The sequence below is a fragment of the Neltuma alba genome, unplaced genomic scaffold, assembly GCF_004799145.2.
Source record: "Neltuma alba isolate B1F8T4 unplaced genomic scaffold, ASM479914v2 tig00012280_pilon, whole genome shotgun sequence".
Classification (NCBI taxonomy): Eukaryota; Viridiplantae; Streptophyta; class Magnoliopsida; order Fabales; family Fabaceae; genus Neltuma; species Neltuma alba.
The window spans coordinates 117,748-140,711 of NW_021636801.1; the positions used below are offsets into that span (position 1 = coordinate 117,748).

Genomic DNA, 22,964 nt, shown 5'->3' on the forward strand with positions numbered 1-22,964 from the left:
AAAAAAAGTCGCCGCTGAAAGTCCACTTTTGGCGGCGATAAAAAAAGTCGCCGCTGAAGGTCCACTTTCGGCGGCGACACTTTTGTCGCCGCTGAAAGTTTTGGTTTCAGCGGCGACTTTTTGGTGTCGCCGCCGAAAGTGGACTTTCAGCGGCGACTTTTTTTGTCGCCGCCGAAAGTCGTCGCCTAAAGTCTATTTTTTTGTAGTGTAGAGGGCAAAAGAAAAACTTGACATAATACTTGGAATTGCCATTCAAATATAGATACATGGACATCAGTTTGTGAACAAGGTAGAGTAGTAGTACCACAAAGATAAAAGATATAAGTTTCAAAACCTATGATATTTGTCCCTTCCAGGCATTGATAGAGACCTAGAGTTTGAGGATGCTGTCCACGGCTACGAACCTTCTTCACCCAAGATCAACTCTAAAGGAGACGTGACACAACGTGCGACAAATGATGAAGAATGCGTGCCGTAAGAGATGCCGTAGGAAGAATGCACGTCAGAAGCGAAATTCAAATCAAAGATGCAGTAAAGCTACGGACTCTTCACCGTTGATGCTACATACTCCCCACCGGCGAAGAAGATTTTGGAAGGCTGGGCTAGGGCATACTTCTTCAACGGAATGAGTTTCAGTGTGCAGCGGCTTGATAAGCGCAAGGAGCTCATCATCACCACTACACACTGTTTCATTAAAGTTATGAATGATCTTAACCATTCAATGATGGGCGATGTTGATTGTTTGTTGCGAATAGAAATTCTGAAAGTTTGGACCGTTTCAGTCCTCTCTCTTGTTCTTCGGCACCATCTTCACGTGCAGCTAAGCTAAACACCTAATCAAGCGATTGAAGAAATGAGAGAGGGAGGAAGGAAGGAGGGGGCTAATGATTGTGTCTTTGCTCCTTATTTCACAAAATCTTTGGAGCCAATGTCAACAAAATGCTTCAGGTTTCTTCATCTCTTTCTTGATTCTGTTCTCTTGCACTTCATCTCTTTCAAAAGACACACTGGTTGGTGGTTAATGTCAACAACCAGGATGAACAAGCAGTACCAAGAATGGGCTGTCAAGAATGCCACCCAAAAGGCTACTCTTTTGCTCTTTTCTTGACTCAAATCGGATAAATCAACACACCCGAATCATTTTTATTTTTCATGGTCTCTCCTCTGCTAAAACTCCGCAGCCAATTAGAACTAATTGATTTTATTTTTAGCCCAAGCACTCACAAATTCAACATCCAAAAAACCAGATCAGTAAAAAGAACAATGAGCAGATAAAAGAGGTCAACAATGACCCTAGGTTTGAAGGATCTTGCTTGATAGTTTGGGTGTAAAATGCTGTGGCTTTGAGATACTTCTCCAACTTAAAAAAACTCATTACCCTAATCTTTCAGAGACATTTTTTGTCCATCTGCTGAAGATGGGAAGTCGCCATTGGTATTCTTCTTCAAATAAAAGAGACTCAACTGCAAAAATTTAGAACTTGCTCATTATTAAAAAAAAAAAGTTAGAACTTGCCTTGCTAAGCGTTTTCTCCTCCTTCAGATAAAGAAAAATGATATCATAAGCATAAATTTATAGATCCCAGTAAAACGACATTGCCTGGCTACTGAATAATTATTAAAACGGTGCACATAAATGACGTGCTCTTGGTGCTCATCATTATGCTTAGCATGGAATCTGAGTCCCTTGTTCAACCCCTTCAATTTCTCCGCTGAACCTTGGCGAGGAGTTTTTTTCCGCAGAATTTAGAGGTTTATTTATTTGTTTGGAAAAAAAATAAATTGATTAGGAGCAAGTGAATCATCAGCCAAGTAGGATTAAAATTAGCTAAGTTGTTAGCTTGTGATTAGTCATACTACAAATGACATGGCAGACCAGGTTCATGTAAGAATTTCTTGCATTAGGAGTATATTCAACAACGACCGTGCGTCCTTACTTTACCAGATATGCCATCTGAAAGATATTCTAAGCGTTAAAAATTTACCCCTTATAATTTGATTAATACATAAACACAACAACTATTATTTGATTCGTTAACTGCTAGCTGCTTACACCACTTGATCTGATTATAAGCTTTAGCCAAAAGCAAAAAGTAATAATATTTCTTGATTAAAATTGATCAAACATTCAGAATAATTAATACACACACATGCATGTATGTATCCTACGCTCACAATGAACATTAATGCTATAGAATTTCGCATCTTAGTTAATTATGTAACCAAAGTCTACTAGAAGCATCTAGTGATACTTTACTACCTCTGGTTCTTGATATAAGAGCTAGTTGACTAATTTGAGTAGATTAAAAAAGTTTGTTAAGTTAGGTATTTGTAATAAATAGATGTTGTTTTTCTTAAAACACCTTTGCTAATTATGTGTATTAGTTAGAACTAAAATTTGATGAAACATCTAATATGTGCAACTACTACAAGGACTACCTTGGGAATAATGGATAAATATGAGAGATAAAATGTATTGGGATCTTATATTTAGGATCAAATTAAAAACCAAACTAAATCTTATATTAAGAATCGGAGCTAGTATCTCATAAGGAGAAAAGCATGGGACATTATTAATAGTATTTATATTAATTTATTCCAATAGACAAAAATTGGAGAAATATATCTCATTTTATATTAACTTTTTTTATTTTATCTAGTATAAATAGGGCAACATATTATATGCAAGTCTTAGAATTTCTACCATAATATTGTATAGAAAAAGAATTTTTATCGTAACATCTAAGAAAATATATATTGTGTAAACAAAAATATAAAAATAACTTTTGTCCAGTTCAAAATTTGTATGGTTCACTATCATTAAATTTAGAAACCATTTAGAATTTACTTGACATCTCAATTTGACAACTTCAACGTATACCAAACTTTAAGAGAATTGAGCTCTTCTTCGTCTCTTCTTTTTATTCTCCAAAACAAGGTTTGAATATTGATTTTATGTCATGTACAAAGACATGAAAATGCAATATTTATGGATACGAGTTTAAAGGAGAAATTGGAAATATTTGGTTTAGAAAAGAATAGATCGTGTGTGATGATAATTCACTACAAAAAAATTTACTTTCAGCGGCAACAAAATTTATGGCCAGAAGTTTTTAGTGATGACAAAAAGTCATGGCCCAATCGTTGCCATAGTGACTATTATGGAAACTTATTAACGGCGACAAAGTGAGTTGCCGCTAAAAGACCATTCAGCGACAACACAAAAGTCACCACTAAAAGACCCTTTAGCGACAACAAAAAAGTCGCCGGAGAAAAATAGGACTACTGTTGGCCACCACTACACCATGGATGGTCGTCTAGTAGGTGTCACCACATTGATTGCCACCTTGCATGTGCCACATGTCTCCACCTCGACGTGCCACATTGCTAACTGGATATTATCACTTTAAATATGGCTCTTTCATGGTTTGAACTTCTGATTTCCTCCTTCTACATGCCTTTTTTTTTGCCATTAAGTTGGAATGAATCTAGTAATAATTGTTGCAAAATTAGATACACACACTCTAGTAATAAAATATTGAAATAGACTTTCAATGTCCTTTAGCCTAAAGACTATCATATTAAATATTGTTAAATAATAATACTATTATTAAATATTTATAATTAATTTTCTTATTTGATTAAAATATTTATTTATAATATCCATTTTGTATTAAAAAAATATAATTTATACAATATTATTTGTGGTATATATTTTTATGTTAAATTATTCAAGTTATGATATTATATATTTTAATATTTATATTTATAACTTGAAATATGGAAATAGAATATGAAAAATAATAAAATTTAATTATAAATTTTTATCATGATTATTTAACTCTCCCTCGCACATATAATTATAATATCTCACTTTCATGCACATATCCATTCCTTCCTCCTTCCCTCTTTCTTACTCTCACACACTCCATATTATCTCTTTAACCCTATCTTTCTCTCTCTTTGTAACACAACAACATGTGAAAATACTTTATTTTGTCATAACAAATCATATTAATGAACAAAATTATTGTCTAAATCTAATATTTTTTTAAAAAAACTTAAAATAATAATACAAAGTTAAAATAGACTTTCTGCAGAGACACTTGTGTCGCCGCTAAAAGGTACTTTGCTAAAAGCCCTTTTCAATAGCAACATTAAGGATTCGTTTGGATTGATAGTGGAAAAAATAGCTTATTTTTAATATGAGTTTTAGAAAAGTAATATTAGATAAAAGTTAAATTGGATAAGTTGAATTGTATTTAAATTGTAGTTTAAAAAATTTAGTTTGTAAAAGTAATATTAGTAAAAAGTTGTTTAGATTATGATTAAGTAAAAGTAAGTTTGTTTGTAAAATTACTAAAATAGGTATGGGTTTTAATAAATAATGAAACATGACTAAAAAAATGATTTAACATAATACAATGAATTTAAATTAATTTAATATGAAGAAATAAAATTTAATAGGTGAATTAAATTTTAAAACTTTAAAAAAATTATAAAAAAATATTTTTAAATATAAAGTGAAATAAGACGTCACTCAGTAAGAATGGGCACAGGAGGGAAGAAGAAATATTCCTAGGGACTATCAAGAACTATACATGGGGTGGGGATGAGACTGTGATTCTAGGTGATTGGAAATTCCAAGAAAGCAAGTGACGATGACAAACAGGGCAAGTATCGTTTTGGTCAAAGTTGAGCCAAACATGGATACATTCAAAGCAAAAGAAATGGTCGCCAGGTAATTTGCCTGCATCTCCTCCTAATTTGAACTCCTCCTTGTATATGGGACATATGGTTTTCTCTCTTGTGATCGCCTCCGTTATTTCCATACTCCTAACCAAATCACCATGATCATCTTCAAACCCTGAGATTTCAATTGCATTTACACGGATTCGTGGAACCTGACTATGGTTTTGTAGATGATGTGACGGGAGCTGATCCACAATAAACGAAGGCGGCGGTGGTGGATAGAGTTGCCAATCAACTTTAGCAGCTGAATGGGAAGTGTAAGGTATGGCATCTTCAGTGGCTGGGCTCGGCGTCTTCAGTGACCTCGGTTGCAGAACGGTCCTGAATTAAGCTCTTCAGACTTAAAAAATAAGCTCCTCTTCACTGACTCAAATAGGCACTAGGTCACTGCTAAAAATATACTTTAAACAGCGACATGGTTAGTCGCCACCAAAGGTATACTTTCAAAAGCAATATTAGGAGTTGCAGATAATAGTCATCATTGAAAGTAAGAATTTCAACAGGGACTCTTAATGTCACTGTTAAAAGTCACACTTTCAGTGGCGATATTTTGTGTGGTTAGTTAGGTTAGTTATTTATAATGAATATGTGTTGTCATTTTTAAAATACTTTTGTTAATCATGTATATTAAAATGAAAACCTTTTAACATGTATAATCATCATCATAGAGATTATTTTGAGTGAAATGAATAAATATAAAAAATAAAGTAGACTAATGTCATATATTTATATTCAAATTGAATCTTCAACTAATTCTTATATTTAGAACCTAAGGTAATATTAAACTTTGAGAAAACTTGATAAACAAAGAAAAATACAAAATACTATATTTCAAGTCCTCACATTTCACTGTAGCCCCGTTAATTTTATGCTTAATGCGCATACTCATAAAACTAAATATAATACTAAATAAGGGTTCAAATAGCAATTGTAAATTGTTGGCCAAAAAAGAAAAGAAGCAATTGTAAATCGAAAAACAAGCTTTTATTTCACTTCTGACTTCTCTAAGAGAACTAATTATTCATCTCTTCTTGATATTAGAAAAGCAAAAAAAAAAAAATGAAATTGCATGCTCTTTCCCCTTGTTCAACTGAAAATCAGAAAGGGTTCCACCTTAAGCATCTATAAGTTTGCCCTCCACGGTGTTCATATGTGAAATCAATTTGAGGGATAACCTTGTATAGTATGTCGTCTACATATTTGAAGTATCGAGACCTCCATTGCTGACAAAAAATAATGGGAAAGATAATAATACCAAGGCCAAAAGTAAATCCCAATTCAGCACTTAAGAAATTCCAATCGATGTCACTGCCATGATTTGATTCATCAGATGTTTTGGACGACGATGTTGGGGTCAACAATCCTGGTACATCATCAAAATTGCAATTTTGTATCAATGGAGGCCCACATAAACGATTGTTTCCTTTGAAGGAATCAGCCTCAAATGACTGAATTTGAGTGCCTGTTGGGATTGGCCCTATCAGATGATTATAGGAGAGGTTGAGAAATGCAAGGAAATTTAGGCTTGCGAGTTCTGATGGAATTCTCCCACTGAGAGAGTTCATTGACAAGTCTAATGATTCAAGATGCTTCAAGTTTCCTACAGATGAAGGAATATTGCCTGAAAAAGCATTCTTTGACAAGTTAAGAGCATGAAGTGCTTTGAAATTCATAATTTCCTTGGTATTGGCCCTTCAAAATGATTGGCTGAGAAATCCAAGGAAGTAAAGGCGACCAAAATCTTGACCAACTTTAGTTGTCTTCCTTTGTTGACAATTGTCACTGAATCCAAGTAACTACGACGACCAAAATCATATGCATTGACATCAAAGAATATGCTATTGATCACAAATTGTGATTCTGCTGCTATAATTTTGGCTAGCTCCGATGTAAGATCTTTGTTCACAGAGGATATTCCAGTGTTGAAGTCCATGAGATTCATGTTGTCATAAATGTCAATAGACAACGGGCCCAACGTTGATTTGCCATCATCTTCATCAGGCATCATCAATGATTTCCAACTTTGCAAAAGTGCAACAGGTAGAGCACCACTTAAATTATTTGACGCCACATCAACAATTTGAGGTGCCTTCCACTTTCCATTGCTATTTGGACATTTAAGGGTCCCATAAAATCGATTTAACCTGAGAATAATGACTCTTAAGGTGGGTATGTTCCCTAAGAAACATGGAAATCTATCCGTCAATTGATTGTTTCCAAGGTTTATGACTTGCAGTTTAAGGCAGTTAACCAAAGATGTTGGGATTTTACCACCCAAGAAATTTTCATTCAAGTCTAAGAATTGAAGGGCACAAGAAGTTGAAAATATGTCTAAAATCTGGCCTGTGAGGTTATTTCCAGCTAGATTCAACACCCTATGAGTCGAACTCATTCTTATCAAACACTCAGGAATGGAACCATTGAATTGATTATCAGAAAGATCAAGCATCCGAAGAGAAGAAATGTTACAGAGGGATTCTGGGATTTTTCCCTGAAAATTATTACTTGCAAGGGAGAGAGAAGTTGCGAAAGGGATATGGTTACCAATATCTGGTGGGTCAATTAAGCTAAAGTTATTACTTGAGTAGTCCAAATGAAACACATTTTTTGGAAGTATGGGAGTTGGGCCTTTGAGTCGGTTGGAATGAAGATCAAGAGAAAACAAATTGGAGCTGATGTTTTGAAAAGGACCTTCCAAATCTGTTAGAAAATTGTTGGAAAGATTTAGAAAAACCAATGAATGAAACCTCCAAATCCAATTGGGTATTGTTCCTTGAATTTGGTTGCTGGATAGGTCAAGGTACAACAAATTGGATTGATGTCTGAGAAATCTTGGAAACTCTCTCAAACTGCAAGAAGCCAACATGAGGTTGCGCAATTTAGGGAATGGTGACTGATGACTTTGGTTAGAAACTGAATCTTCATCAACTAGCAAGTTGTTATGAGAGAGATCTAATGTTGCCAAATTTTCCATGCTTTTGAACATATCCAAGTGGATGGTTCCATTGAACTTGTTTGAGGAAAACTCAATGAAACTTAGTTTTTTAAGATGAAAGATAGACGGAGGAATATGCCCTTGTAAATTATTCCCACTGATATCGAGGAACTCTAATAGGGAAGAAGAAGCATTTGGAAATTCATCCAACAGACCCCCAAATTTATTATGAGAAAGACTCAATTCACGCAAAGATGGAAGTGTAAAAAGAGATGATGGAACACTTCCATTGAGAAAATTACGGCCTAAATCAATGAAGACAAGATTTTCAAGGCCCTTGAAAGAAAAAGATGGAACTTCACCCTCCAAGCCATTGTTATTGACAAATAGATATGAAAGGTTCTTTGACATACTAAAAAATGGAAGAGAACCAGTGAAGTTGTTGAATGACAAGTCCACACGAACAAGTGTAGTCAGTTCTGAAATAGAACTGGGAAGCCTACCATGGAATTTGGAGTTTGACAGATCCAATGAAGACATCATCCTTAAATTGTGAATAGAAGTTGGTAGTTTCCCTGAGAAACCCGTACGGCTAAGGTTCAATGAGCGGAGAAATACATTATGTTGGAAATGTGGTAGAGAGCCTTGAAGATTTTGATTATTTGACAAATCAAGGACTTGCAAGTTGGATATATGGAAGATTTGTTTTGGGAACATCCCAATCAAATTGCAGTTTCTAAGATGCAAGGTGGTTAAGTTGGTTAAACCACCAAAGGTCTCAGGCACAGAGCTTGAGAAATTGTTATTGTTCAACCGAAGAACTGAGAGAGATTGAAGCTTTACAAGTGATGAATCAAGAGGTCCAAGGAGAAAACAAGAAGACATACTAATAATTTGAAGATTTTGCAGTGAAGATAGCGCTTGGCTCCACTCCTTCCCCTTAACAGACATCTTCACACCATCAAGATATAGCTCTTTAATTTCTGTGAGGTTCTGCAAGAACTTTGCCTTATTTGTCTCTTCAAGTTTTGTAGTGTGAAGTGAGGTAGATAAATCAAGAAAAACTAGCTTTCTCAGATAAGATATCTCATTTGGAATATGGCCCTTAAAACCTGCATTTGACAAATTCAAATACCTCAAGTTTTTCAGCCTGTGCAACTCCGAAGGAACCTCAGAATCAAACTCATTATAAGCCAAGTTCAAATTTTGCAGAAATTGCAAGTTGAAGAGGTTGCTGGAATTGTCAAGTCCTCCAGAGATGGATTCTTCACTGAGATCAAGAGCTATAACATGTGCCTTGTTGTCACATGTTACTCCACTCCATTGACAGAAATCATGACTTTGGTTCCAATGAACCAATTTTTCGGACATCGAAGGGTTGAATACAAGGCTTGTTCCTCAGATGAAGCAATGTAGATTTTTGATGGCTAATACAATTGCCAGTCACAACAAAGATATTGATGCGCAAGTTTATGATGCAGAAAGGTACCAAGAAAAGCCATAAGGTTAGGATGGACCTCATTGCATATAAGAGACTCCAGTCCTCTCTGTAAATGATCAAATGAGGAAGTTGAAGGCTATTTTTTGCCTTATCGAAGCACAATATTCTTTTATACATTGTCACTTGCGTTAGAATTGAATGATTCAAAGTCGTACGTTAATCTCAAAGTCTCTTCAATCTCAACAGTCAAATATACATCCCATCATGGCATCAAGACCCCAATTTTCCCTTATAAGCTTTTAGCGTAGTTTGTAAGTTTGCATGACTTTCCATTCCATGTTCTTACGTTGTCTTGATTGTGATGGTCACTACTAAAGACCCCCCGCCAAGTCCCTTTACTTCACATTATTCTTTGATACACTGCCACTTGCATTAGAATTGAATGATTCAAAGTCGTACGTTAATCTCAAAGTCTCTTCAATCTCAACAGTCAAATATACATCCCATCATGGCATCAAGACCCCAATTTTCCCATATAAGCTTTTAGCATAGTTTGTAAGTTTGCATGACTTCCCATTCCATGTTCTTACGTTGTCTTGATTGTGATGGTCACTACTAAAGACCCCCCACCAAGTCCCTTTACTTCACATTATTCTTTGATACACTGCCACTTGCATTAGAATTGAATGATTCAAAGTTGTACGTTAATCTCAAAGTGCCTTCAATCTTAACAGTCAAATATACAACCCATCATGGCATCAAGACCCTAATTTTCCCATATAAGCTTTTAGCATAGTTTGTAAGTTTGCATGACCTTCCATTCCATGTTCTTACGTTGTCTTGATTGTGATGGTCACTACTAAAGACCTCCCACCAAGTCCCTTTACTTCACATTATTCTTTGATACACTGCCACTTGCATTAGAATTGAATGATTCAAAGTCGTATGTTAATCTCAAAGTGCCTTTAATCTCAACAGTCAGATATACATCCTATCATGGCATCAAGACCCTAATTTTCCCATATAAGCTTTTAGCATAGTTTGTAAGTTTGCATGACCTTCCATTCCATGTTCCTATGTTGTCTTGATTGTGATGGTCACTACTAGGGACCCCCCGCCAAGTCCCTTTACTTTCATATATTGTTTTGTAATACTTCAAGAGTTTAAAGAGGTTGTTTTGGTTCTAAATATAAAAATATAATCAACTTTCTCTTTTAAATTTATAATTTTTTTCCTATATTATTCTTATTATTACATATGTTAAAAAGGATTTTATTAATGAAATACTACTTTTCGTCCTAAATATAAAAACTAGTTGAGCATCCTAAATATAATACTTAAGTCTAATTTGTCTCCCAAATTTATAATGTGTTCTAAAAAAATATTCCTGTTGATTGTAAGATATTTTCACCCAAGTATAGTTTCAATGTACATGATTGAATAAGGGTAATTTAAGGAAATTACCCATATTTGTTACAAATAACTAACTTAATTGATTTTCTTAATCTCTCCAATTTAGTTATTTAGCTCTCATATTAAGGATCATAGGTAATAGTTTCTAACGCAAATAATTAAAGAAGCTCTATGAGAAAAATTCGTGCACACTTTTTTTTACAAATAATAAAACTAGCCAATTTCATTAATTTTTAGTAAATTAGTTAAATCTAGCTCCTACGCACACATAGGAAACAATATATGGTTTTTCTTCAAACGAAGAGATTTATGAGCATCATCAAAATCATTATTTTTTACCCACCTGTTCAAAGTGCTAGTTAGTGCGTAAAAGTCAAAGTTTGAAAAGTGGAATTGATTAAATTGAAGAAAAACATAAATGTAGAATGGAAGATAATCAGAGGTTACGAGTCTACGAATTGAGTTGACAATTCAAGCTTTGAATTAAAAGCCCCTTCCATGAAAACTATATAGGCGCAAATTGCATACGTTATGCGCGTGCCGCTCTTGGTGAAAGTTCAACTAAATTCTTATTCCCAAAAAAAAAAAGTTCAACTCAATTAAAATGATACTTTTCTTTCAGCATATGTCTCAAAATGTTCAACTATAAATGAAAATAGAAATAAATAATCTTATAAAAATTTGGGAGATAAAGTAGAATAAAGTCTTATATATAGAACCAAATCTAATTTTTAACTAGCTCTTATATTAAGAATATAAAGTAATATCTAATACTATTATTATATATCGAATGAAATGAGTTGGCTCTCATGTAAAGTATTAAAGTATTATACGATGATACTATTTTGGATACATTTTCCTCATATTGATAGAAGAATAATTTCTCACATCAAATTTTTGTTACGTTGATTTAGGGTTTGTAAGGAATTCCGTTGGCTTAAAAAGCTTTTTTGATGGAATTCTTAATTTTTTTTTTGGGGTCACCTAGAGCTAGTTTATATGGTGGTGGTAAGATGGAGGAAATCAAGCATGGATAGAAGTTGAAAAGATTCAAACCCTCACAATGTATCAACAAATTCATCATTTTTTTCTGATATTTTTTTATTATAAATATATAAATATACAGAAACACACACACACAATATTTTATATCTTTTTTGTTGTCAACATTTTATGTCATAATAAAGTATATATACTACGATATAGCATCTAAGATATAATTGGCTGTGAAATAAAGAAGGAGTGAGAAAATATTTACAAAATAAAAAAATATGATTTGTTTGCCCAAACCATTTTTATTTGTGATATTATTAACACTAATCTAGTTGGGCATAAAAAAGGAACAGTTATCTAAAGTAAATACACACCAGATATTTTCTTCGTTATGAAAAAATTACAACTATGATAGATTGTACCCACTTTTACCCTTAAATATTGTTAAAAACATGTGAAATAAAAAAAAATATAGAAAATCTAATAAAATGGGAGGGGGTGAATTTATAGTATAATGAAAGAAACTTTAAAAGTTAAAGCATAAGGAGGATGGGTGAATTCTTAGGTAAACATTGTGTATTTCTTAAACATTGGGTCTAAGCAGCATGGATTTGATGAAACAGTCACAAAATATGTAGCAGATCATAATCATACATATGGCTTATACATCCAACACTAATTTCTCATCCAACATTTTCCTATAAGAAGGCATTATTTAAATGGACACCACCAACTCTGTGTCAATATAGAACAAGACCTTACTGCCCATAAATATCTTCCATCTAACAATAAACCATGTCCTCATCCCACGGTGGTCCATTTATCCATGTATAGGGGAAAAGAAAAACTTGACGTGATACTTGGAATTGCCATTCAAATATGAAGAACACATGACATGAGAGATGCTATCGGAAGAACGCACGCCAGAAGCAAAACTGAAATCAAAGATACAGCAAAGCTACGAATCTTCACTGGCGATGCTCTGGACTCTCACTCCCCACCGGCGGCAAAGCTGCATACTCCCGCCGGTGAAGAAGATTTCAGAAGGCTGGGCTAGGGCATACTTCTTCAACCCCTTCAATTTCTCTGTTGAACCTTGACGACGAGTTTTTTCTGTAGAATTTAGAGGTTTATTTATTTGTTTGGAAAAAAAATTAAATTGATTAGGAGCAAGTGAATCATCAACCAACTAGGATTAAAATTAGCTGAGTTGTTAGGTTGTGATTGGTCACACCACAAATGACGTGGCAGATTGGGTTCATGTAAGAATTTTTCTGCGTTGGCTCCTACTGACACGGAGGTCTCCCACTCTCCCTGCTTCAACTTCGATAAGTGTCTGGACTAACCAACCTTATATGGTGGTAGTATTTGGATTTTCGTTAAAAAAAAAAATACCCATAAGTTTTACAAAATTAAATACAGATAGATTTCTGTAAATAAAAAAAATAGATATATTTCCCAATTTCATTTTATACTATTACTATACAGAGGAGTGGGACTAATTTTGCTTAATCTTTTATCTCATGTCTTCTGTTTATCAAAATTTTGCAATATCATTTCTCCAATTTTATCAATCAAACTTATTAAAAAAAAAATTTTCCCTCCCTTCCTCTTCAATTCTCTCATACGAAAAATAATTGTTAAAGAATAAGTTACAAATTAAAAAAAAAAGTAAATTGAGATATTATATTTAAAACCAAATTCAATTTACAACCAGCTCTTATATTAAAGATAGGAGATAATACCTCCTAAAAAGCGTAACATTTGCAAATATAATTAATTTCAACTTGTAAACATACAAGTTTCTCTTATAAATGCTAATCTGTAAATCTGGCTTATAAATAATGGGGTTTGACTTGTGTGTGTGTATATATATATATTTATATATATATATAAATTGACTTGTAAATATTAAATCTCTTAAGATATAGGGAGAATCCCAATTAAATCCAGCCGAAATACCTAAATTCATATTTAGGCCTGTACTTTTAACAAATTCTTAATTAGGCCATGAGACCTAATTAGGGATTTCTAAATGTTGTTAAATAACCAAAATGCCCTTCTTCAATAAAAAAAAATTGATTAATATATCTCTCCCAAGTAATTCCTCATCTCTTATGATTTTTTTTAGACCAAAAAACATATAAGTAATTTTACAATGTTTGAAATTTGTATATATAACTTACACTATTAAAAATATTTTAATAAAACATGTTAAATTAAAAATATAAGTAAAATTATAAATATAAGTAAAGTTTAAATAAATTTTTTTATTTTCAGTTTTTATAATTTACGTTAGTTTTATTTATTTAAACAATGTTGGATCCAACTGAAAACGTAAATGATTACGATTTAATATTAAATTTTTATTATAATTAAAATATTTTAAAATTTTAAAATAAATATTTACAACCTGAAAAAAATATTTATTTAAAGATTACTTATATTATAATTTGAAATGTTTTATGAAAATATTTTGAAGATTTTAGTTATATTACAAAATTTCAAACACTAAAAAATTATTTATATTTTTTTGTCTAAATATTAATAATAAGAGATGATGAACCACTTTAGAGGGATAAAATAATCAATTTTCATTTTTAACTAAAGAGGGGCATTATAGTTATTTAACAATATTCAGCAATTCCTAATTAGGTCTTATGTCTTGATTAAGAATTTGTTAAAAGTGTAGGCCTCAATTTAAATTTAAGTATTTCAGCAGGATTTAATTAAGATTTTCCCTAAGATATATTAGTATTAAATGGAATTAAAGTTTCTTACTTAGAGCTCATTGATAATTTTTCCCAAAAAAACAAAAGATTGTCTGGACTAATGTTCTTGATTGTTTCCGTTAACTTCGGATTAGCCCTTTTTGATGATTACAAGGGGAAAAAAATGGGTGTCCTACTCCCTTTCGCTTTATTTATATAACAAAATTATCTAATTCTTACATATCAATTAATGGATAAGTAACATTTATATAACAAGTCATTTTACATATTTAATATTAATAGGTATATATTGGAAAAATATTAAATATTTTTATCTTTTTGGTGTTCAAACTTCTTTTGCATTGATTTTTTAATATTTTTTTGCCATGATTGTTTTTTAAAAGATTTACCCAAAAATTGTTATACATTATGAATTCTTTTAAAAAAATTGAAATTTTAAATAGTTTTAATAGTAACTTCTTTTAAATTGTATGTTAAATTCTCATACATTTATTGAAAAGAAAAATAGAGCGCATGAGTTTTTTTTTAAAAAAAAAAAAGCATATTTCACAATAGAACCAAAAAAGGTTTTGAAAACTCATACACCTATCATCAACTACCTCACCGCAAACAGGTTTGGTTTTCTTTCTCCTTTTTTTGGCATTACAAGTCAATTTTTATTCAAAGACCAATAAAACGAGTCAAAACAAGCATCACACGCTAACTTGTTTTGTCAAAAGAGGTGAGTTACTGGCTCTCTTGCGAAGATGGGATTAACAAATTCTTCCCTTGTACATGATTGTCCTTCTCAGATAAGAACTTGTTCTGACCAAACAAAGAAATTAGAACTCTTGCTGACGAATATTGTATGGTATTGAATTCCCGTCATTAGTCTCATGTGGTAGGACTGTGCCTTCTTATGTACCGAGAGAGAAAAACGCAAGTTTGACTTTGAAGGACATTTGAAAGTTGATTTCCAGTAGTCTTATGTTTATTTCCAATAATGTGTGTTTGTTGCGGATGGCCAGTCAAAAAGTATACGTATATATTGCAAGGACTATAGGGAACTTTCCCCTTCTAAAATCAAGGAGGTAATCGCATGTTGTAATTTACACAAATTTTCTTTATCCAGTCAAAACTTTTAACCCACCAAATTTATGAGAAAACATTGTACGAAACATCATATTATTGATGAGACGTGTTTGGCAAAGACAGACAAAGCTATAACTTGTATAACTTTCCTCTACTTCATCACCTTAAAAGAAAGGTGTCTCTCCCATCTTTTGGGACTATAAGGTATCAAATTGACAATTTTGTTACCGTGGGGCAGTGGTAACTCATTTTCTGAGGGGATTTTCTCATGCCAGACAAAATCGTTCTCGCGTACAAATTTTTGGAGGATCTCAGAAGCATCAAGAATTTCCTCCTCAATCACAGATTTCCATTTTGCTTCAACTCGTATTTTCTTTTTGATCTTGCTCAATTCAGATTGAAGAACCCCGATCGCAGCCCCTATTTGACCAGAAGCCTTCAGACTTTCTGCATGGTATCTCTGACCTCTCAACGTATGTAGGGCTTTGCAGCATTGGATAAATTCCTGCGTAAGAGAAAGCCTACCAGTGAGAAAAGAGAACAAAATATTATCATGAACATAACATGAATGAAAAAAATTTATGTTTCCTTCAGTGGCCTCTCCTTAATTAAAATTCAAGAAAATGAAAAAATAAATGTGATGTTATTATATATAAGAGTGACGTAGTTTGAAAGACTAGGGCATACAGGGTGCTCTCTGGAAGAATTACACACATGGGTCCATCAGCCCTTACCAATTGAGCAAGCTCATTAGGATAAGGACTAAAACTTCAGTTTTAGCGCAAGTAAAATATATGCAGTGAAGTAAATTGAGATAGCGACACAGATTTGTACCAATACGGAAAAAGAGAGGTAAATTCTAACAGAGAAAATATGTAACAATACCATTAAGTTTGGTGCAATGTCTTTGCCATCTCTGACGGAAGTCTCTAAAACTCCACTTGCTTCTGCAAGAAACTCTGTAACGCCATGATGCAACTTTGCTAAAAGACTTGAAGAATTACCGTTCCCTTCAGCCTTCCTTGTTGTTACTGCCTATATTAGATATCTATCACGTTATCAGATATTACAAGTAAAAATTTTCCACCTTCATCAAATGGGAAAATTAACACAAAATACTGTAGAAATAATATAACTAAGCAAGTTTCAGGATATGACTGAGCAATTTATAATGTAGAAATAACAAAAAGTAGCAGCAATGACACCAACCTGTGCTTCAGCCAAACAAATGAGGCTCATAGCAGTGGAGACAGAAGTACGAGCTTCTGGTGGAACTTCTGATGCCCCAGCAGCCTTTAAGCAGGGAAGAACATTAAGTGCCAGGTGATGATAAATGCCAGCAGCTTCTCTAAATGTGGTGGCAGATTGAACCAAATCTATAACAAAACAAGCACAGTATAAATAAATGTAATCAATGGAACAAGTAAGGTCATCATGGAGAATAGAATCTTAATGCATACCTGTTGATAGAACTTCTAAAGCCCTCTCCCTTAGGATTGCACCATAGAGAAAAAGGATCATACCAAGCTCGAATTGCAAATGGTCAATCTGGAAAAACTCTGTACTCCTAAAGAAGTAAGATGGGCTTAGAGCACTACTCCACCGTATCTTAAGAGAGGCATCCCATTGATACGTTTTGTAATTGCTGATTTGTTCATTATGTAAAACTAGATTTTCCAATAATGGGAGATACTGTGTTACTCTGTGAAGATCCTGAAACAGAACAAAATAAAATGAATAAATGGCATTCACACAGAATGGGGAAAATCCATCAATATCCTTCGAAATTCAAAATTTTGGCAGATACTAGTCATTCCAATTTTGTCAGAAGTCTCACATTTCTGATCAGGTAAACGATCTCATACTGTGCCATTGCCAGAAAGACATACAGATACAGAAGTTCCAATTCCATAAGGTCCTTCCTTAAGTTATTATTCATAAATAATTATATTTAAAGGCATTCGTACCACAAAACAATAAAAAAATTTACAGAACTATTCACCATAATTGTTTGTGTAAGATTTCATCTTGAGGGGAGTGTAATTTGCAAGTATGATCAACTAAAAATAAATTGAAATCAAGGATTCAAGATTATAGGCATTTTTGAACTGTGCTAAGCACAAGATTCCTTACAGAAAGAACATGAAGTTACCTGTTCAAGACGAGATACCAACCCTCCAGACATTTCCCTTGCTATAGCTTCTGTAATATGGCTGCTCTCATTAATAGACTCTTCAATTGCTCTTCGTCTTGAGCTTAACTCCTTAAGTTGCTCAAGTGTGGCAGAATCACATGCAGCATATACATCCTCAAACACAATCTGTCAACATGAAAAATCTGCAGTGAATGCCATTGTGCCAGAAATTATCATGAAGATGCCAGTTATATTACAGAGAAAGATTGTGCATATTGATAGGTAAACAACAAATCACTTCCATAGCAACCGAACACACACTATAGAACTACTGCAAGTAAACACTTCAAACCTTCAATACCAAGCACTAAAAACAGTGCCGTATATTTGTAACTTCAGTAATAGGTCAGTCTTTTCATCAGCAATAGTTGTTTAGGTTAACAGAAGTCAAAATATGACGAAAGAGAGTATAATTAATTTTTAAGCATATCAAGTTGTCAATTATTCTTTAAAATTGGGAGTTTAATCTAAAGCTTATTTCCTTAGCAAACCCAAAAAAAATAAAATAAAAAATCTAAAACTTCTTTCAAGACAGTCGTTTGTCAGGGTTGCAGCTCCCTATAGGATTATAGTATAATAATAATGATTATTACAGGTTCTAAAGCCCAAAACAGCTATTTTCCTGATATACGCATTATTCTAATGAATAGTTCAGAAACATTTCCACATCCTTTTCAAATTCCAGCAGCTGCCGTTTTGCAGAATAAACAGTTTGGTGTATATGGAGAACATAGGTTGTGTCCTTGACCTTTGGAAGGCTTTCTTACTGCAAGGTTTACAGGTTTACGAGGGAAAACAGTACTAATGTTTAGTACTGCGGTAATGTGCAAGTTTCCCAATATCAAGGTGCATTTAGTCAGGAAGAAACTTTCGAATCTTCTTTGAGCTTTCCGTAAGTTTGGAAATGTTATAGGAAAGGAATTAAAGGATAGTGTTCATGTCTTCAGTTTGGCGTTCTGCTACCCTTTTTTTTTTTTTTTTTTTCCTTTAACAGATTTGATTTGATGTTCTCTTAATTCACCGTGCTCCTCTGTTTTGGGATTTTCATTGGAGGATATCTTGTCCCCTATTTTGTAACTCTTTTCTTACTTTCTATTCTTTCTTCTCCGGGGGAAAAAAAAAAAAAACTAGAAGACAAACAAAGCTTCGAATTTGAAAAACCAAAGCAAAAAAGGGAAACTATAATGTATCATAAACTCATTCTATTACTACAGGTGCACTCTGTGAGACCATGCATATTCTGATACTTCTTTTTCCTTGTATTTTTTGGATATACATAGATTATTATAGTCAATCCCACTAAAAGACACTGGCAAGTAAAGACCGAAGCTATGAAAGCTTGAAAGTGTGAATTGTTTTCCTCTTTAACAATAACACGATAGTGCCTAGAAAAGACTATGCTTTTCCTTTTGGCCAAAGAAAAAGACAAAAATTACTAGATGCATGTGAAAATTTAACAACAGACGAAAACAGTCAAAACCCCAAGTCGTACCTTCTTAGTCTTCAGCTTAGCCGGCTGTCCAAAATGCAGCATCATCTTTAACACGTTCAGTTCCTCGCACCAACAATACCCAATCTGTCAAGAAAAGGTAACGGAAAAGAATCCCAAAGGCCAAAGCACTTGAATTCAGTTTGCTCTCGGGAATACTAAGAACATCCAAATTCGTAAAGGCCCTCAAATTCCCAATTCACAACTCGCTACATAAATAATTTTCAGACCGCAAATTCTATGAGATTCGAAACTCTGGTCCGAGTCCTACTGAAATATCAGGCTTTGGATTGATCGCGTGAATATAGCAGAAGAGTGTGTAGAAATCATTGGGGATATGGGACCCTTGTGGCCTCCGTGTACAATGCGGATTCTGGTTCTGGACTTGCGCAATCGCTATCATTGTCATCGTTATTTTCTGAGATAAATAATTTTTAAGGAATTTCGATAAGCCTTCTTTTTCCTTGCGTTTCCTTCGCCAACAAGGTTACCAGGAGGCGCGGGACAACATCGTCGAGGCCACACGTGTGGGCCCCACACGTGTGGGCCCCACACGTGTGGGCCCCACACGTGTTTTGGTCATCTGACTGGTTCCTTCACACGGTAAGGTGATTTGATATTCGTCTTTTTAGGATTATTTAATTTTAAATTTAAATTTGAATTTGAATAAAATGATTTAACTACTTTATTAAAAATTAAAATTATCTTAAAGTTACTGTTGATCTCCCAAGATGATAACTAAATTCGGATCATGGGAAGAACCAAAATTGCTTATATAGTATTTGAACAATTTGAATCTTATTTTATTTTTAACCAAGTTTACAATTTTAATTTTCAAATAAATTCGACACAAAAATTAAAAATAAATTAGATAACCAAATGGTTTTAAAAATACAGTAAAATTACAAATGAAATTTATATAGTTTTTAAATTGTAAAATTAAGAAAATTCAAATACTATCACAAAGATGAACACAATTATAATATTTAATAACTAAAAATAAATTGTAATATTTTACAGTGCGTCCTTATTTCTCCCCTATCTCCTAACTCTTAAAATAAATAAAGAAAAAAAATTAAGAAAAGGTCTCCTATTAAAGAATTTATTGATGAGAATGACAAAATTATAATAGATAATTTGTGAATGGGTGTATAAAATTTGCAGTACCGATACTTTCTATGCATAAAATATAAGTCATTTTCATTAATAAAATTTTCAAATAGGATTTGCCTCTAATTTTTCTAATAATAAATAAATTATTCCCATCTCATTAATAAGTTCAAATATTTTATGGCTTTGACTTAGATCGATCAAAAAATAAATAAAGGCTATTTCATAGCAATTGTGGTTCATTTGACCCCCCAGAAAAAAAAAAAAAAAAAAAGGCAATTGTGGTGGTCAAGAATAGTTAAATTAATTTTTAGTCCTCTCGTGCAAGCATGTTAGTAAATGCATGGAACAGGACACATACGATATACCCTTTCATCTGCGGGTGGGGTGATTCATTTTTAATTTTGAAATATAATTAAGGGACAAATTATGCTAATCGCTATAAACTTTTATTCCACAGCCTCTTCAGCATCCTTTCGGGCTAATTAAATTTTTCAAAGATTAAAGTTTCTAGGTGATTATTGCCTTTTTTAATACACACGGAAATAGGGGAATTTATAAATATTCTTGAGGGAATGAGAGATGAATGTCTTGATGAATAATTGGTAAAAACATTATATACTCGCCTGATCTTGTTTATAAGATATTTTATTGACTAATAAAAACTTTAAATTGTATGAACTTTTTTCTTAAAATATAGCAGTTTTTCAACTTTACTTATATTTAATATATATTCATCTGGTTCTATTTATAAGACAGAAAAAAAAAATTTTGTCATGTTTATAAGTTGCTTCATTAAATTTTTAGCATGAATTTTTGCCACCTATCTGTTATAGTGTAGACAGTTTTTTTTTTAAAAGTGCATATATTAAATAGGAATAAAATTAAAAAGTTATTATATTTTAACAGAGAGTTAATACAGTTAAAATTTTTTTAGTTTGGTGAAACATGCTAAAAATACTTTATAAATAGAATAAGGAAAGTACACTATTTTAAAAAATAATTATTTATATTATAATAAATAAAAGACAAAATAGTATATTGGTGTTAAAAATTAAATAAGGTGAAGCTAAGAAAAATCTATTTTAAATTATAAAAATAATTAGAATGAACTTCTTTAGGTAATGAGAATGAAAAAGAAATAGCGTAAAAAACGAAATAATGCTTTTAATATCTAATGGCTTTTTAAAATGTTAAATTTCTATTATGATAAAATCTTACAAGATGCCTTCTCATAGGATAAGATAGGCAACTCGTGCTTAATTAGATTTAATGTGCCATCCATTGAATTCAATGCTTTCTTAGTACTCTCTCAATTGCTTTTATACTTACTCTAAGGTAATCTTATAAAAACAATTTAGTCTTAAGCATAAGTGATTGACTAAGAGCTTGTTTGGTTAAGTGGTGGGATTTCAAATAAACCCATTTAAATCCAAATAAATGATTATGAAGTATGTTTGTCTTGTTTAGGTAATTTTTATAAAATCCCGATAAATCGTAATTTTATCCTTCTACTGCACTTTTGGAATAAGTAACAAGGAGTAGCTTTGGTGTTTGAAAAATTCCAATTAATTTTCAGCAACTAAATTTTCTCCAATCTACCCTCCCACACTCTTTCAAAAATCTCTCCTCAAATATTATCTCTACATATTTTGCCTTCAATTTTTCAACTCAAACCATTTCAAATTTTTTTAAGAGGCCATCGTCTTGTCTTTTTGGATCAATCAAGCAATCAAAAGGTATGTTTCTTCTTTATTTGTAAGTTATTTTAAATAATAATAATTTTAAAATAAAAATAATATTTAAATATTTGTGTCATTTATTAAATTATATTTAATAAAATTTATTATTAAATATAATAATTATGAAAATGTAAACAACTTTATTAACTTCATACCCTTTTTAGTAATTATACATCCATAAGTGATTTTAATAAACGAAAACCAAACGTAATCACAATTCTTAAAATCACTAATAAAAAAAATCCAAACAAAATCACGATTAACCAGTGTCACTTTTAAAATTCACGATTATCTAAAATCTTTACTACTAATCCAAACAGGCACTAACTCATTAATGGTTACCTTCCAATTTTTTCATTATTATCAATTGAAGTTTAGTGTTAACAAGCTCAATGAACTTTGTGTTTTTTAAACCACATCGTTTAAGTTGGAGGTAGACTTGAAAAAAATTAATTTATAACAGATTTAATGCTTTAACAGTTTGATATGTAAGAATTAGTTGAGAAGCCTTTTAATAAAAATTAAAATTAATTGTTTTTCCCCCTCTTTAAAGAATTAAAGGGGAGCTACAGATAAAAATTTAAACACGGATTTGTTTTTCTGCTGATATAGCTTTGTAGGTTTTAATTTCTTTCTTCCAGTATCAATTGACAACTATTGAGTGTAATTTTTTTGAAAATTAACAAAATTTCTACTAAAAAAATTGATAAAGTTCATTGGTTTTGTTAATTAAAAATAAAATCAAGAGTTGATGTTCCCTTGATTACCCTAAAAAGTTAAAATAAAGATTATTTAATAAATATAAAAGTTATTAAAAGGCACCGTGTATATAAAATTCAATGTTTTTTAGTCAAGGTATATAAAAATCAATGTTTGGACATCAATTTGCCATAATCTCCTCCAATTCAGTGAACCTTCTATTAAGGCTCATAAGTAAAATCTCCAAAAGATTACAGCTACAATGCGGGCCGGGAAACATCTGTACTAACTGTTATTCTTGTTTTTTATTACACAACCGGAAAAAAACAAAAAACAAAAGAAACACCTAGTCTGCATCAAGAATTGCCAGCCTTCGAAGTTCGAATCCAAGCCT

The 22,964-nt window shown here is 32.3% G+C and overlaps 1 protein-coding gene and 1 pseudogene across 2 annotated transcripts; both read right to left on the bottom strand.

The window, feature by feature from the left end:
• Window positions 1-537: 537 nt before the first annotated feature.
• LOC114725798 (receptor-like protein 33) lies at window positions 538-9,057 on the bottom strand (annotated as a pseudogene).
• Window positions 9,058-15,398: 6,341 nt separating this feature from the next.
• On the bottom strand, window positions 15,399-19,415 carry LOC114725813 (programmed cell death 6-interacting protein). 2 transcript variants are annotated; one of them, XM_028912381.1, is made up of 6 exons: window positions 19,023-19,415; window positions 17,489-17,656; window positions 16,797-17,049; window positions 16,546-16,712; window positions 16,222-16,371; window positions 15,399-15,841 (listed from the first exon to the last, which is right to left on the bottom strand). In XM_028912381.1, exons 1-6 carry the CDS (start codon window positions 19,065-19,067, stop codon window positions 15,488-15,490), a joined length of 1,137 nt encoding a protein of 378 aa, XP_028768214.1. In that variant the 5' UTR covers window positions 19,068-19,415; the 3' UTR covers window positions 15,399-15,487. The 2 variants fall into 2 exon arrangements, with proteins under 2 accessions (XP_028768214.1, XP_028768215.1); XM_028912382.1 differs by having other exon boundaries at window positions 15,635-15,857.
• Between the last annotated feature and the right edge of the window lie 3,549 nt (window positions 19,416-22,964).

Coding starts and splice junctions, on each gene's coding strand:
- LOC114725813 (XM_028912381.1), bottom strand. CDS start 19,067: ATGATGCTGCATTTTGGACAGCCGGCTAAGCTGAAGACTAAGAAG. Junction 16,713..16,796: donor TTTAGAAGTTCTATCAACAG/GTATGCATTAAG, acceptor GTTTTGTTATAG/ATTTGGTTCAATCTGCCACC. Junction 16,372..16,545: donor TTTGTTTGGCTGAAGCACAG/GTTGGTGTCATT, acceptor TATCTAATATAG/GCAGTAACAACAAGGAAGGC.